Genomic DNA, 17,407 nt, shown 5'->3' with positions numbered 1-17,407 from the left:
CTGGCAATTGTTACTGCTGCTGCCAAGGCTACAACCCCGCTGTCAGCAGAGGCAACTTCTGCAGCAGTATGGGGTGCCCATCCCCGAAGCAGCGGTTACCATCCACACCTCCTGCCATACCATCTGTCCCTTTTCTCCTGGGCTGTCTCTACAGCTCTGTTGTGCATTACTGTCATCTTCCAAATTCTGTTTCTTGCAGCAGGGGCAGTCAGACCAGAGTTTAGGAGTTTAAAAGACCTGAAATATATAGTTAGAAGTTCGCTATAAATGCCTTAGTGAATAATTGTGCCCGACATGCTCTCTGAAAGACAATTCTCTGGAATCTATGTGTGGCAAGGAAGAGGTCATGCCTACAATATATTGGCCAACAAACACTGTGCCATGGCTTTGAGAAGTTTTTCTCCCCAGACACTGGCACAGCATAAACCTAAACTAATGAAACTGTTCTGCAGAATCTAGCACTGTGCAGAAGTGCTCCCTCTTTCTTAACTCACCTTTACTCACAGCCACACCACTTTTGTCAGTTTCAAATCAGACTGGATATTTCTGGCCACCAGTTTGACATCTTACTTAGCTTCAAGGCCCTCCTGTGCTTGTTTTGAGTTCCCCATCAATAAAACGTAAAGTCAGTTTTGAACACGTAACTATGGCTAAAATAGAATATAATCCATTTAGTTCCCACAGTAGACTGAATCTATCAGTCTGACTGGAGTAAAGGGAGTGACCAAGATTTGGGAAGAGATTGGAGAACACAAAACACGACAAGCAAAAGAAGGGCCTAGCTGAGGATTATTTTCAAGGTAAAAGATCAGCCTATATTTGCATTTTAGAGAGTTAGGTCAGTCTCACTGCAGATTTAAGGAAGCATTAACACATCAAAGAAGGTGCATTGTGTCACAGAGACCATTTGTTTGTCTTTATGGAAAATGGAAATAAAATTTCTCTAGCTGTACAGGAAAGAAAATGCCTTCCGTTGTAAGAAAATAGAGGCTTCTGTCATTTGTAACCATGAGTTAGATTTGACATAAGAAACTTACTATTTGGACAAGATTTACTTTTGAAAGCCTAAAGGCACTTTTAATTGCAAAAGAGGGGAAGGAACACAGGTAAGGAATATGTTCTTATCTGCAGATATTATGGCTTTGTTACTATCCATGTTGTGTCTCTGGACGCGTAATAATTTGCTATGGCAAGAGCATCCATAGCACGATTAGCTTACCTTAAACTCATTTTTTAAAGCTAGTATCCGTAGTGAATAATATCCCTATTTTATAGAATCATAGAATCATAAAATGATTTGGACTTGAAGGGACCTTAAAGATCATCTAGTTCCAAACCCCCTTCCACTAGACCAGGTTGCTCAAAGCCCCATCCAACCTGGCCTTGTGCACCTCTGGGGATGGGGTATCCACAGCTTCTCTGGGCAACCTGTTCCACTGCCTCACCATCCTCGTAGGAAAGAACCTCCTCCTTATATCTAATCTAAACCTACCCTCTTTTGGTTTAATGCCATTTCTCCTTGTCCTATCACTACACTCTCTGATAAGGAGTTCCTCTCCTGCTTTCTTGTAGGCCCTCTTTAGGTATTGGAAGGCCGCAATGAGGTCTCCCCAGAGAGAGGTCTCCCCCTCTGTTCATCCTCATTGCCACGCCCCCCACTCCCCAGGACTCACTCTAAGTAGATCCTTGTCCTTCTTATATTGGAGGCCCCAGAGCTGAAAGCAGTACTGTAGATGGAATCCCACGACAACAGAGTAGAAGGGGAAACTGACAAGATAGGTGCCGTGACTTGACGCCCAAGTCCCACCCCAGCACATTATTGTCAGATCTTTTGTCCTATTTAATCCTGTCTTTTATGATAAATTATTGGAACATTGTTTCCATTTGGAAAATTTTGAAGCAAATAACATTATAATAAATGAGAATGCAGTATTTTTTTTCCTTGTGTTGAACAAAAATAATCATTGTTATGACTTGGCAACACAGGAAAAGAACAAGTCACTTGTACCAAATATCCCTCAATTTTAAACAACTGCTGTTGGTATTAACAGTAATGATACTGACTATTGCAGATGATTTTGTCTTTCCTCTTTCCATTCAATTAAAAATAGTAACATTCCGAGAAGCCATGAAATCTGCAAATTGTATTTTGTATTTGAAATCTGGTTTCTAAGCCTCACATGTATTCAGGTAGACAGAAATACTCATTTTATTGGCCCTCCCTCTGTTCAGGGTGCTTGTATTAGCACAATTGTACGGGTATCACTGTATAGAAATATTTAGGACATTTCCTGTAATTTCATACTTGGTATTACTTTTGAGAAGCTAACTTATTTTAACAGTTATTACTTCTCTGTGAACTGAAAACTAAGAATTTCTTGGTGTAATAGCAGAAACTGTAAATGTGGCAAATCTCTTCCTTTGTGCAAAACATGTAAAAATAAGTATTGCCTCAGAAAGATGAGCTATTGCAATCTCGCTGCATCCTTGCTTCCCTAAATAGCTCCCTCCCTTTTTTGACATGCTACTGTAACCACACACTACTAGGATTTATTGAAAATTTTAAGTGATCTACGAGGAGCAGTCCATGGTGTAAAATGAATATAGCAAAGCTAGTAGTAATGCTGTATAAGAGGGGAAGCTGATTTTATTTTAAATGAAACTGATTTAAATCTCTCGTTAATTTTCATATAGATTTCATTCAGCTAATCTGTCATACTTGTTTTCTATATCAACATTTTAGCAAGAATCAAGATGTATATGTCTGTCCAGACATATTACTTGTGGTGAAACAGAGGATAAAGGATGACAGATTTGGAGTCATCATCATATTTTGTGGGTTCTTTTTGCAGTCAACTTTGTGGTCATTCTGGATGTGCCTTTTGTACCCTTCAGGGACCCGGGTCTGCAGTGTTTGGCAGCAATACATTTTGAGAAATGTGGAAAGCTATGAAGATTAGAGAGGTGGGAAATGGCGTAACAGAGAGCAACAGTCCTCCCTCTACCTCCTGGAGGTTGATCCTCCTCCTCCCTGCATTTTACAGCTGCCTTCACCTTATCTGTTGCCCGCAGCAACCACACTTACCCTTATCACCAGGCTCTCCCGACAGCCCTACCAAGCAGCCTTTCCTTTTGTTGAGGAACGCTGTTGAATATATGGAAGTACCCTGACCATGCTAGGGGAACTGCACTTGCTCCTTCATGTTGTGTGGGAAGTTCTCTCTCTCTCTTGAAGCCAAGAGAGGGAAGAGGATAGGACAAGAGGTGGGCAGATCAGAACGGGAGAGGGGATGGTTGGTTTAGAGGTACAAAGATGATTAAGGGACTGGAGCATCTGTCATATGAGGAGAGGCTGAGAGAGCTAGGATTGTTTAGCCTGGAGAAGAGAAGGCTCAGAAGGAATCTTATGCCTATTAATGCTGGAAAGGAGACAGTAAAGAAATTGTCTCCTCTGCAGTGCACAGTGACAGGACAAGAGGCAAAAAGTGCAACCTGAAATACATGAAATTCTGTTTAATCATAAGAAAAAGCTTTTTACAGCGAGAGTAGAACACCGGGACAGGTTGCCCAGAGATGTTGTGGAGTCCCGAGCTGTGGAGATATTCAAAACCAATGGGACAATATGCTGAGCAACCTGCTCTAGTTGATCCTGCTTTGAGCAGGAGGCATTTTACTGAATGATCTCCAGAGGGTTCCCTTCCTCCCAACCTCACCTAGTGATTCTGGTTTTGCTGGGGGGGGGGAACAGCGCAGAATATGTGGCAGGCCTAAGCAGCTTAGTAGCAGACTGGTAGAGATGTGGCTGCAAAGAAAGGCCCTACTCATGGCAAAGTACCCACAAGCAAAAAGGAAAAACAACTGTAGATAATGAATTTGAAATGAGTATGACTTGTGACAAGTGTTTCTCAGAGGCAGACACAGGAGAGAACATCAGAGGCCTGGGGTAGCCAGTATCTTGCAGGCCCTGCTATCAGTTGTGCTGCTTGTTTATGTTTTGGGAGTTATGCTTTTCTTATCACTCTCCACAGGAGAGCAGCAAGACTCCTACTAACTTCCCTCCCAAAGAGCTTGCAGCTAGCCATAGTGTCTGATGGAGATACCCTCTCTGGCCCCATGGTTAGCTATATGATAGTGCCCCATAGCAGAGGGCTTTGGCAGGTGCCTAAGAGGACAAGTGTTCCACAACCAACTCTTTCCAGCATGTTTGCCTAGCCCCTCTCAGCTTACAGAGGCTGCTGCACGAGGCCTTCCTGAGCCAGCCTCCAGCCTTTCCTGTAAATCACCCACAAGAAACTTTCCTTCCTTGAGAATATCTTGCTCTCTGGTGATGAGAAGGCCTATACAGATCAACAAGTACCACCGTGTGTTTAAATGTGTCCCCAGGGAGTCCAGGCTCATGTACAGGATTCATGATGCAGATGACCATGGAGTTACGGATGGGGGCTGTACTGAGTCTGGCTGGGATGGAGTTAATTTTTTTCATAGAAGCCTGTTTGATGCTGTGTTTTAGATTTGTGACTAAAACAGTGTTGGTAACACACCAGTGTTTAAACTCTCACTGAACAGAGCTTGAACAGCATTGAGGCTCTTCTCACTCTGTCACCCTGCAATAAGTAGGCTGTGACTGGGCAAGAGGTTAGGAAGGGACACAGCCAGGATTTTATTAGTAATATATTAATTTATAAAAGGTGTGCTAATAAATATCGAATGACACCTTTCTCTCTTCCTTCACTACGTAGCCTTTTAAAGGAGAATAAATTTACAGCATTTTTTGCTGAAGGCTGTTGATGGGTGGACATGTAGATGACTAAAAGATTTTTTTCTTAAGTTCTTTTTTTTATTTTTCACCATTCCAAACCCTCTGTATATGCAAGAGGACTCTCTTACATGGTTGATGTGGGACAATAGTGCAGTGCATGATGCCTAAGGGAAACACTAAGATAAAATTTCAGGCTAAGGAATAGCCTAAAAAAGTGAAAGGCACAGAAGGAAGAAAAAAAAAAAGGAAAAAAAGAGCAAACTGAAGGCTACAGGAAGCCCCAGCCATGCAGCTGGAAACAACACAGTTTTGCGGCGCAGCCTCAGGGAAGGACAAATGTGTTGCACCGGTTCAGAAGACAACAGTGATACTGATTACCACCTTTAGTTACCAAAAGGACTGTAAAAGCAGAAGTGGCTAGAGATGTCTGCCTATGCAGCAGCAGAAAATGAAGCTTATGTATAGAATAAAGCCAAACCAAACCAAACCACAACAACGAAGCCTAAACCAACCTAAGCAAGAAACAATTTAGTCCTAAATAATAGATAGAAGTAACTTTAAATACTGTGAAGAGAAGTGGTTTCATCAATCCCAATTAAAGCTTTGGAGAAGTGATCTGAAAATCAGGGCCTCAGTGGTCTTTTTGGTTTGTTTTGCAGGCTAACCATCCAAAACAGAAAAAAAATGAAGAGAAGTAGCTCCACTTAGTGGTCCCATCATTCATTTCAGTTATCTTCACTGAAAGAAAGGATCCAAGGATAGGAGCAATCTAGGAGAGGTATGAAAAATATAATGTTTGAAATAGAGGGAATCAAATTAAGTGCTGTCACTCTTTTATGTTAAACATTGAGGAAATTACTTATTAATCATGCACATATGAGGGTTTGAGAGAGAATGCTGAACAGCAGAATAATATTAAACCAGAATAAAAACAATGTTTCTCAAAGATTCTTCTGGCTCCCAGACCTGGTTTCCAGACCAGGAGTTCTCAGACTGGCAGGCATTTTCTTCTGTCAGTGTTTTAGCAGACATTTTCTGACTGTATTTGTCCCATTATGCCAGGTTGCCTCTGTGGCTGTTCCCATCAAATGTGTGTTCCTTCTTGGGTAGCTGGGATAACTGTTGATAACAGTTTGCTGTTTCTGTGTCCCAAGGGCTGCACTGAGGACTAAGTAATCCATTCTTACCCTGTGGATATTGTTAACTGTAACTGGCTTAGCTTTGGTTTGGTTGTTTCTGTGTTTTTTGTTTTGTTTTGTGTGTTTTGTTTTTAGATCATTTTATTCATTTATTCAGTATTTATCATTTTTATTTTCTTATGTGCAAAGGGAAAAATATAATGCTAACTTTTTAGATTCATTCTCATGGCTGAGCTTGAAGAGATCAGAAAATTGGGTCTCCAAAGAAGAGAAACCCTACTTCTCCCAGTGAGGAGGGATCACTGTTAAATTGTCATCAGGATAGCATATCAATAATGTATAGGGCAGGGTCTGCATATGTAAGAAAAAGTATCATAACTGCATATACTTTCGTTGTGCATGACTTTATGCAACTATGAAGCATATATTTTAAGAGCTACAAGACACCATGTTATAATCTTAGGTGGATGGTACATGACCAAAGCTACATAAAAGGAAGTGAGAGAGGGAAATTAATTGTAAAATGAGAGAAGTTTTGGTAAAAGTCAGTTACTGCAGCTCCAGGTTTCCTTTCAAACTCAAGATCTAAATCCTATTCCCAAAAATAAAAGATGTGTGTGTGTGTTTGTGTGTCTGTGTGGCAGCTGCTCAGTGATTTGCTATATCAAGGGCAGAAGGACAAGTTTACCCTTCCCCAGTGGGCTGAAGAACACTGGCCCATTAATGATGCCTAAGGTGTTGCAGGAAGAGGGGGAATACGTTGGCACCAAGCCCCATAGCATACTTACTCCCAGGTATTGTTCAGCTACCTTAACTGATAAGCAGTTGCTTTATTCTTTGTACTCTTGACTGTGGTTCCTTCTCACCGTTATAGAAAGTTCCAGAAGACGGTGCCCAAAGGCTATCAGTGGGTCTGAGTGGGTGGAAGCTGGAATCCCCAAAAGATTTCCGTCTGACATCTACCAAAAATGTCTCCCCTTTTAGTTTAAAACTATTCCTCATTGTCCTGTCATTGTCTGCCTGAGTAAAAAGTTGCTCTACATCTTTTTTATAAACCCCCTTTAAGTACTGAAAGGCTGCAATGAGGTCTCCCGGGAACCCTTTCTGCAGGCTGAACAGCCCCAGCTCTTTCAGCCTTTCTTCACAGGAGAATCCCCATCATTCAATCTACTTTTGGTTGGACACTCGTGTTTTTGGTTCTTTTATTCAGGTGGAAGTGAAAAGCCAGCTGTCATTACATTCTTAGGATGTGGTTGCAGGCGACCTTCTTTCAGTATCCTAAGCAAGGCCCACACCACTGAGTATCATCGACTTCAATACAGCATCTCATACGTATGAAAACCTTATGGAAAGGTTTGCTGTGTCAGTTGTGATTATCTGCCAGGTTACTTGGCATCTTCAAAAATTAAGAGATTAGGAAGTAAAGGATTGCATGCTAATATTTCAGAGTTACAGTAAAGTAATGGCCGAAGGAAAATAAGTAAGAATCCCAAGCTTCCCAATGTGGGTTTTTTTCCTAGTTGCTGTCCACAGGAAACCACATGAAATGAAATAGCAAATATGGTTTACAGTGAACAGTGCATGCTTGTTTCTCCAAGTGTACATGTAAAGGGGGCTTTACAAAGAGGGCTCAAAATTCATGTTGCGAAGAAACCACACGTTCTAAAAATCATATCTGTGCATACACAATAAAAAGGCACAAAATAAAAATGCTGCAGTTCTGTGCCCCGTGTAACACCCTCCCTCTGCCCCAGGGCTGTCCGAGGTTTCTTATCGCAGAGCGCACCCTGCCGGCAGTCGCTCGGCTCAGCCCCACCGCCGCCCTCTGGCTCGCCCGCGGCTCTGCAGCGGCCGCCTCCCACGGCTCCCGAGCCAAGGGCGGGAAGAGGCGCGCGCCCATCCCGCGCCGCAGGGACGCTGCGCGAGTGCCCGGCGGGAAGCGGCGCCCGGCAGTCGGTGGCGGGCACGCGCGCGGCTGCGGGATAGGGGATGGGAGGCGCCGCGGCGCAAGGGGGGTAGCCGGCCCCTTCGGCGTCGCCGTCGGCGAGCGGTGGTGCGTACCAACGGCTCCTCTGACGGTTCCCCACGGGCGCTGCCGCCGACAGCCCCGCGCTCCCGCCCCCCGGCTCCCTTCAGCCCAGCCCGGGTGTGGCAGCAGCCCTGAGGGCCGCCCCCGCCGCGGACCCCCCGGGGTGGCTCGGACGCGTCCCCGTAGGGATTCGCGCGGTGTAGCGGAGGGGAGCAATGTCCCTGGCTTTGCCGGAGCGGCCCTCGTCTGTGCTCCCACCGCTGCCACCCCTGCCGCCACCAGCGCCGCGGATGCCCGCAGGCGGGGCTGAAGCCAGGCGGCGCGCGGCTCCGGCTCCGGCTGCGCTGCCGGCTGAGCCGCGTCCGAGGGCACTGCCGGGCTGGCTGCGCGGCCAGCCCGACCCCATGGGGCTTCCAGGCTGTCGGGGGCGATACTTGTGACCAGGGTTCGCAGGATTCGCCGCAACAGATGGATGCGGAGGCCTTGTTTTCTCAAATTTCTGTTTGTTGCTGCTTACCACAAATCACCACTTGCAGACGTACCGTGATTATTGAAAAGGTACGTGTGAGTATTGATAACAGGGTGTTCCCAGAAAGTAAATAAATGCAGGTAGCAGATACTGAGGGCATAACCATAGGTAATAGCAGCAATAAGAGGTAATCAAAAGGCAACTAGATGTAGTAAAAAGGAGTCATGCAGCAGCAAATAGAGCTTAGTACGATACAGTAAACAAACACGGCAATACTATGGCAGTGAAAATCCTCACGATGGATTACAATTTAAGCATGCTATAGCAACCAATCAAGAGCAGCTGGGAGGGCGTGTAGCCAGGATGGCTGACCACAGCGTGTGGTGTGCTCAACAGTAAATGCTGGGGTAAAGACAGAGATGGGGCGGAGGGGGACTGGACTCCTTTTTTTACTTTGCTTGCACATGCTGCTTTTGCTGTACCTTTTAAGCTGTCTTGACCTCAACGCGTGACTTTTCTTGCTTCTGCCTTTCTGATTCTCTTCCCCCACCCTGCTCTTGACGGGGAAGTGAGCAAGGATCTGTTGGGGCTCAGGGCCCTCTGTGGGGGCTAACCCACAACCTTTGGATAAATGCTCATATTTTCTGTTACTTTGTAATTTTGAAAATGTTTTAATGAAACCATGCTTAGGAGTATGCCTTAATGTCTCAGAGATGTTTGTGCTTTGAGGAAAAAAGTTGCACCAAGTTCTTAAACACCTTCAGAAAGGACCGTGACTTTCCTAGAGTCAGCTCAGGTGGCAGTCACCGGCAAAACAGAGCACACTGGCAGCTTGGATGCAAAGTGCAAGGTGTTTCCTAAGTGTATACTCCTTTCTGAGGGGTGTTTTATTGTGTGCTGTCTAGCATCAGTTTATCAATTTGCCTCTAATGGGTTTTGGTATTCCCAAAAGGACTGGGATTAAAGAATGGGTGTGTGACTCAGCACTGCATAATTTTATTTTGCAGCCAAAATTTCTTGTTTTGTGGTTAAGTTTTCTGCTAGCTTGTATTTTGCAGAAAGCACTTAAAAATGTATTTAGGTTGCTTCCAAACAAGTAAAGAGAAAGTCCTTTTACCTTTAGGGTAGGGCTAATTTTCCCTTAGGCCAGAAAACATAGGAAGATACCACCTGCTACAACCTTTGTTAAGAGAGGACCAAGCATACCCGGACCTTCTTAAACAAACAAACAAAAAACCCACCACTTAAAAAAAGGGCAACAAAGAGGCAACTTCTGCCCGAAGTGGTGTAAACGCATAAAGCTGTCAGTGTTTTTTTTTTTAGCTCGCACATCGGCACTGCTCAGGGAAGCCGTGCCTGTCGCTCTGCTTCTGCGCATGCGCGGAGCCGGCCGGCTCGCCTGGAGGGGGAGCCGGGCGACGCCGCAGGACCCCTGCCCGCGGCAGAATGGCGGCGGTCTTCTCCGGAGCGGGAGCCGCGCCGGACCGGGCTCGGGTCGGGTCGGGACGGGACGGGACGGGACGGGAAGCGCGGTCCGCGGCTTCTGCGGAAATGGCCCTTGTGCGGGGCAGGGGCGGCGCCGCGCCGGAGCGGACCGGGCGTGTGGCGGGGTCTGCACTGCGCGGGGCTTCGGGGGGGCTGGGGGAGAGGGGGGCGGAGCGGCGGGAGGTGGGGGCGGGGCGGGGAAGAGCGGCGGAGTCCTCTCTGGGTTGGGTGGACTGCTCCGTCCCGGGGCATGCTGGGAGCTGTAGTTCTGTGGTGCGCGGCCGGTCTTTCCCCGAGCCGGGGCCGGGGCCGGGGCCGGGCCGTGCGCGCCGGGAGGCGCAGGTTGCCGCTGGCTGCGAGCGCGGCTGCCGGCGGTGAGGCGAGCGAGAGCCTTCGGGGGCGCTTCCCCGGAGCGTCGGGCCGGGAGGGGTGGGGGCTGCGGCGGCCGGGCGCGGGTCCTCGCTGCGCTCGATCGTCGGGCTGCGCCTCGGAGGTGTTCCTGCTCGGCGCAGGGAAGCGCAAAGGAAAGCCGCGTGGTGCCTGCCAAGCTGTAGTAGCTTCTTAGACCTAGAACGAATTGGCCTGTCGAGCTCTGTCTCTTTGTTGCTCAGTCTGTGGTACAAGAGGCTAACCTTTGTCCCACCTCAGCTTTCAGAGTTGTCCTAGAAATAAACCGGTGCTTGCGGGGCTTTCCAGAACACTGGTTGTGGTCGGTCAAGACAGACATGAGAGGCAATTTCTGCCTGTCTGTCTGTCTATTGGTTATGTCCCGAGAGTTTTGCTTGAACAGTGTGCAATAAAAGCGGCCTCGGGCCCTTACTGGTGGTGCAGTTTCTGCACGTGTCTTATAACGTAGGTTCCCTGCTTAATTTGCAATTTACGAGGTTTCTACCAATGAGCACTTTCCTGTCCATGCCGAATATAGCTGAATTGCAGGCTACGATTAAACATCAAATGTTTAATATAGATTGTTAATAACAAATTGCAACTGTTAAGAATATATGCTAAAAAAAAATAGCACAGAAAGTAGAAGCTCTAGGCTGTGAGTGGTCTGTCCCATACTGATACTGCATGTTTGCACCGAGGCAGAATGATTGCTTTTACTCACTTGTGGAGCGATGAGTCTAGGCTCTCACTGCTAGTATTTTTAGCAAGACGGATTGAGCATTTCTCTAACATATGAGCAAGTGTTTGAGGAGCAAGTGGTGGGTATGGGCACTTAGAAAGAGACTGCCAAAGGGCAGCTTCCTATTTTATAATTGAATTTTGTGAGCGTTGGTCCTCGTTTCATATTGAAGGGGAGTATGCTTTAGTGAAGGGAGTATGTTCACGTGAAAGGAAAAGGCACTAGTCTCCCTCGTCTGCCATTATTACTTCCTTGCTGCTAGCTCTGTTCTTCATAGAAAGCCAGTATGTTTCCTCGTCACATTCTAGTCTGCCTTCCTAGACTTCAGCCTTTGCCTCCTGGGTCTCTTGCCTTGCATGGACAATCTCTCCCCTTCTCCTCTTCTTCTTCATCTCATTTGTAAACCTTTTATCAGGCTGATTCTTACTGACTTCCCACCCCCCGACCTTTTTTTTTTCTTTTTTTTTCTTTTTTCTTTTTTCTTTTTTTTTTTTTACAGACTTAGGATGGCTTGTCTTGTTAGTTACTTTTCTTCCTGCCAGCCCCCAGCCTCAAGTTCTCCGATGCGACTTCAGAGGATCATCTTTGATACCTCCGCATCTGAATAATACAGTTTCTGTCCCATGCTGTAGCTGACGGCAGGACGGACTCTGAGTGCAGAGGAGGGGTTGCTTCCTCCGTAGTTTCCTATTGCGTCTCATACTGGTTTGGGTAAGCAATTACAGAGGAAATTTGACTTCTCCGTGGAGAAGCGTGTGCCTGACAGCTAGCTGGAGACAGCACATACGGAATTGAGTCAGCGCTCTGAGTGCGGTCCTGAGTTGCAGTAAAGGTAAAACAATTGCAGACTGACAGTTTAGCTTGTAAGGAGCATATACAAATAGCAGGTTTGCCTCTAATGCTTAAAAGGCGAGGTTTCGAGATCATATTTCACGGACTGCTTCCTATAGATTTCAAGAAATGCAATCGTTCTGAAGCACAGCCGCGCTCTGTTATTGTTGAAAGGGAACAAACTCCTTTGAGAACCGTTACGTGGGAGGGAACCGAGGGCGGAAGTGACGTCAGGGCGTGCCTTCCCTGAGGGCCAAAACGGCTCCGTGATTGGCTGGACCGTGAGGGCGGATGTGGTGTCCTAGCGAGCCGTCATTAAGGGCAGAAAGGCTCCATGATTGGCTGGGAACCCAGGGCGGAAGTGGCGTCACGGCTAGCCTTAACTCAGGGCGGAAGCGCTCCGTGATTGGCTCGGAGGGCTCGGAGGAACCCAGGGCGGAGGTGCCGTGCAGGGCTTGCCGGCACTATGGGCGGAAGCTGTCGGGCCGGGCCGGGCTCGGCTCGGGCCGGGCCGCCGAGGCGCGGTGCCGCAACGAGGTTGGTGGTCGGTGCCGCCCCGGGCCGGGCCGGGCCGGGAGGGGGCGAGGCGGCGGGCGGTTGGGGCGCCACGCGGTCGGCGGCTTCTGCGGAAACGGCCCTTGTGCGGGGCGGGGGCGGCGCCGCGCCGGAGCGGAGCGGGCCGGGCGTGCGGCGGGGTCTGCACTGCGCGGGGCTTCGGAGGGCTGGGGGAGAGGGGGGCGAAGCGGCGCGGGGGGGGGGGGCGGCTGCGTGCGCTTGGCCGACTCCCCTCTGCGTCGGATGGACTGCTCCGTCCCGCGGCATGCTGGGAGCTGTAGTTCTGTGGTGCGCGGCCGGTCTTTCCCCGAGCCGGGGCCGGGGCCGGGGCCGGGGCCGGGCCGTGCGCGCCGGGAGGCGCAGGTTGCCGCTGGCTGCGAGCGCGGCTGCCGGCGGTGAGGCGAGCGAGAGCCTTCGGGGGCGCTTCCCCGGAGCGTCGGGCCGGGAGGGGTGGGGGCTGCGGCGGCCGGGCGCGGGTCCTCGCTGCGCTCGATCGTCGGGCTGCGCCTCGGAGGTTTTCCTCCCCCCGCGTGCTGACGGCCGGCTCTCTCCTTTCCCTGCGGCTCACCAGGGCAGAAGCAGCTCCCCGCCGCTGGGACCCCCGCGGGGTTTGTCGCCGAGCGAAGGTGGCGCAGCAGCTGAAGGGAGGAAAGCTGCAGCTGGCGTGCTGCAGTCGCAGGTTTCCCAGGAGAAAGAGCAGCCCGTCTGTCCCAGCTGTCCGGGTAAGTCGCAGCGACCTCCGGGTGAAACCGAGGCGTGCTCATAAACTTCCTGCAGCCCAGGCTCAAAGGCTTAATCGAATTTGTAGAAGCGCGAACTGCTCGGCGCAGGGAAGCGCAAAGGAAAGCCGCGTGGTGCCTGCCAAGCTGTAGTAGCTTCTTAGACCTAGAACGAATTGGCCTGTCGAGCTCTGTCTCTTTGTTGCTCAGTCTGTGGTACAAGAGGCTAACCTTTGTCCCACCTCAGCTTTCAGAGTTGTCTTAGAAATAAACCGGTGCTTGCGGGGCTTTCCAGAACACTGGTTGTGGTCGGTCAAGACAGACGTGAGAGGCAATTTCTGCCTGTCTGTCTGTCTATTGGTTATGTCCCGAGAGTTTTGCTTGAACAGTGTGCAACAAAAGAGGCCTTGGGCCCGTACTGAGCAGCGAGAGAAAGCAAAACTCCAGGTAAGCGCTGGCCGTGGCAAAGTTGCTTGGGAATTGAGCGGCTGGGGGTCTTTCCAGCGGAACTCGGTACGCAGACAGAAGCGTGACCTTTGAGGTCCCTGTCTGTCTTGCGTTGAAGCTGTGGTATTTGACCCATGACTGTATGCAGTTGCTAAATCCTAGAGGGGATGATAGAGACGTCCCTGGTGCAGCCTTTTTTGCCACAGTCATTGCAGAAATGTTGGAAAAGTGAGTATCATCCCTCTCTTTAAATTCACCTTTTAAAGCATTCTTTCTGCAGACTCCTGTCTGTGATTTAGATACTTGATTTGCGTGAAACAGAGCCAGACTTTCCTATTAACTAGCGCCCTGATTGAAATTGCCTGTCGTCGGAGGACAGGAACTATAAATGGTGCTTGGCAGTTTAAAATCTCTTGGCTTCTACGGAGGCTAACTTGCCAAAACGAATAGGAAGTAGCCTAAAGTTCGGTAAAGACGCTGAATAGAAAAGGTCCTCTTCTTGATGGGGAAAGAGCTTCGCAGAACACGAGCTCTGTTTCCCGTAGGGCTCCCTACTTACCCACCTGTTCAGCGATTATTGCAGGCTTTGACTGGTCCCCTCAGGTCCGATATCACACAAGCGTTGTGCCGCAGACGGTACCTTAGTTTACTTTCCATCTCGTGCTGCGTTACTTATACCCGCAGAAGACTTACTTCAGCGTCAAATAAACCCCGTGCGAAGCGTCCCCGACTCATGCCAGTGGGACCATCCCGTTGTGGCTGGTAAAATCCAGGAACAGGACGGTGCTTGGAAGAACGTAACCTATGGAGGAGCAGGCAACAGTCTCCTGTTAGGCAACAGGTTTTCGAGACTGGTTTTGCCACCCCTCTGCGCATTTTGAAGGAGGCAGTCCCTAAGCTGATGCAATCCAACTGCATCTAAGCTGTAGGTTGGTACTTCCATAAGCTATAAAGGAACTTAACGTGTTGGTTTTTTTTGTTGTTGTTTTGTTTGTTTGTTTTAAATCGAGGCTCGTGTGCATGCGTTTGGCTTGTCCCGATGGCTGGTGTAGATGATCGCTCACGTGCCCCAAAGCTCCTTGTGCTGATGTTGGATCTGCCCCTCGGTAAAGGACGGCATCCCGTGCGTTCAGCTTTTCTTCCTTACCGTCTCGTATGTATGTATGTATGTATGTATTTACTTTCCTGAAAGAAAGGGTGGATTTTTCATGGGTCTCTCTGTGAGCGTATCGAACCAGGCTGCAGTAAATACGTGTAAGCGAGTAGGCTGCAGCACGTGCTGGGCAGTATCGGAGTGCTACTCTGCTAGCAGTGGAGAGCCAGGTGAAGGTGTCTAGGGTAAGGGCTTGTTCTGCCTCAAGTTGAATGGAAAAGTTTCTGAAGTTGAGCATCCCGGGGGATGTTTGTAGGACTGTTGTTAGACGATAAAAGTTCAGATGGCTGTCGACAAAGGGGATTTTGTTGGCTCTTTTAGATAGCTATTCCTACCGAAGATTGAATCGGTTACAAAAGGTTGTAGTAACCTCGCAGTCTCTACATTCTGTAGCGTCTGTAGCACAATAAACTGGCAGATGAATAAATGAGCAGGTACAAATACACGTGACTCTACAGCTGAGATAAAATAACATGCAGTTTCTTCTGTGTTTTGTCTTTCAAAGCACATTGTTGCCGAGCGCCTGAGCTTTTTGCTCGCGTTACTGAGGCAAGGAATGGCTGCGCTTCTTCCCCCGTCATCCCTCTCATTTTTTTTTTTTTCTCCTCCTCTCCCTTGATGACAGGGACTTGAAATGTTTTCATTTCACGGATTGAAATGTTTTCATTTCACGGATGTCCACGTGAAAATTAAAAAAAAAAAAAAAGGCGATGGTGAACACTGACAGAATTGGGTGACTTTTTCGAGGTAGAGGGCAAAGAACGTAGAAATTTCTAGTACGTTAGCGTTACTCTGTTAACAGAACCAACGTACACGCCGCTTGCTGTTCCTAGTTTTTTGGTTTGGTTTTCCTTTCAGTAGTCTCCCCAAAGGCTCCACAAAGGACACCTTGTGTATCTTTTCTGTTCTTCCAGGATTCATTCGTCAGGAAAGACGACCGTGAAATCTGAGGGCTGTGGACGAGGGCTGTGGAACCATCTGGTAGATGGTTGTTGCAGTTGCCTTTGGTCACGTCATTCGTCCTTTTAACTTGCCCTTTACTTTACCTTGAGTGGAATTTTTCTTGCCGCGCTATGTTTGCAGTGGTAACATTGCTGCCGAGGTGTTTTTTGACTAAAAATGATCTTAACTGTAGTAGTGAATTCACAGAGTGTGGCTTTGTGTACTGACTCCCATGATCACAACTTTTTTTTTTTCCTTTGTCATAGATAGGAGAAAAGCTCTTTCCAGAGAGATGGAGAAGGAATTGATTATACCTCTGCCTTATCCTGTGAGACCGGAAGACGCTGAGTGACTAACTGTAAGCTGCGATTCTCAGGAGTCGCATGGCTAAGAGTCTCGGGTTCCTTCTCTGCCTGACCCCCAGGGCCTTAGGCATGGGAAATCTTAGGCTTAATGTTTTTCCCTATGAAATACTGTCGCGTTAAGGGGCGTAGCTGACTAACTGTTACGGGTCTGGTCGGATTCGGGGTACTGAACTATCACGGTCACGGATTCACCAATAACGTAGCACGCCCTCGCTCTAGTCGCGTTCAATGAGAACTGTCACGGCTAGGAACAATGCAATGAACAGCAATTTATTACAGCAACAAGGACACAGGTTCTTTGGATCGCCGGCGATAAATTCACTGTCCGCGAAAGCAAGCGAGCACGCATGAAATACACAGGTACTCGTCCTGGCTGTTAACGCATTAAAAGGCACAAAGGCTCTAGAGATTTCTAAGTTTCCAAGGAGACACCTGGTACAACCAAGCATTCAAATATTACCCCACGGCGTCCCAGTGCGGGGGGAAGAGAGGCTCAGCCCGTTGACTGATCCTGGAAGTCAGAAAGGTATCCTTGGTGATGGTGTCTTCCCTAACACCCCCTTTCACTTAAGACAGTTTACATTTATTTTCTCTCCTTTAGGTGGGGCTTGAGTGACTCTAGTCAGGCATACCTTGGTTATGTTTGGTGTAAAGTTTTCTTGCTTTCGTTTAAAGGTAGAGGGGTCTGAGAAACTCAGAGCCTGCCCTCAGCGAGGGGTGGTCGCACCTTGAAGACACGGAGCTTTTGGGACAGAGGTGTGTTTTGGTATTATGATGATACTAGAATGAGCAAAAGTTCCCTAGAGTGCAGTGTTTTGTAAAAACATGACAGGTCGTTGGCTCAGGGTAGCAAACGTGCAGCTTATCGGTCTCAGTGTGCACAAGAGCATCTGGTCCCCATCTGGTCGCAGAGCCTATCCCTGGTGTTTCCACTCCGCTTTACGCTCCGTCCCCTTCCTTAGAGTCAGCACACCAAGTTCCCCTAGTGCGATAGCACGTAAAGTTGGAGGCCTAGGGAACGCTTAGGTAGCGCAGCTGCCCTCCACCCCGAAAGCTTCTTCGATGCTGTACGCTTTCTTTAAAAGGTGAATATGAGTTTAATTTGCCTTGTTACTTAAGGCAATTACTCCGCAACTGCCCAAAGCAGCGACAGTGAGAAGCCCACTTCCAGCATCCACTCCCCACGCAGGGACGGACGGACAGACGGACGCTGCTCTTTGCCTTGCCCGCCAGGGGAAAGGGAGAACGACCGGGCAGGGAGCCCCACCGCAGCCCCCCTCCCGGGAGTCCTGCACAGCAGTTTAATAAAGTTTGCTTTCCGGCCCCTGCCCCCTTTGGTGGTTGCCATCGGGGGAAGTGGCTGTCGCCGTCTGTGTGTGGGTGCAGGT

General features: G+C 48.6%; 1 protein-coding gene across 39 annotated transcripts in view; it reads left to right on the top strand.

Annotated features, from left to right (window-relative positions):
• The window catches only part of CCNDBP1 (cyclin D1 binding protein 1), a 105,286-nt gene extending 87,938 nt beyond the window's left edge, over positions 1-17,348 (top strand). For 3 of the 39 annotated variants that reach the window (XR_010825285.1, XR_010825251.1, XR_010825286.1), the window contains 3 exons: positions 12,965-13,115; positions 14,570-14,682; positions 15,921-17,348. Coding sequence is in view for 3 of the 39 variants with exons in the window: in XM_066978238.1 (XP_066834339.1) it covers positions 12,965-13,115; positions 15,921-15,962 (193 nt within the window). In the remaining 36 variants the exon portion in view is untranslated. Of the gene's footprint in view, positions 1-5,418; positions 5,483-7,108; positions 7,134-12,964; positions 13,116-14,243; positions 14,489-14,569; positions 14,725-15,626 lie in introns of those variants that run through there. The other 36 variants (XR_010825276.1, XR_010825279.1, XR_010825261.1 and 33 more) reach the window with 36 other exon arrangements.
• Positions 17,349-17,407: the final 59 nt, after the last annotated feature.

This window comes from Anser cygnoides, chromosome 16 (genome assembly GCF_040182565.1).
Source record: "Anser cygnoides isolate HZ-2024a breed goose chromosome 16, Taihu_goose_T2T_genome, whole genome shotgun sequence".
Taxonomy (NCBI): Eukaryota; Metazoa; Chordata; class Aves; order Anseriformes; family Anatidae; genus Anser; species Anser cygnoides.
Note: the sequence above shows the minus strand (reverse complement) of the source record. Positions and strands in the feature narration are given on the sequence as shown.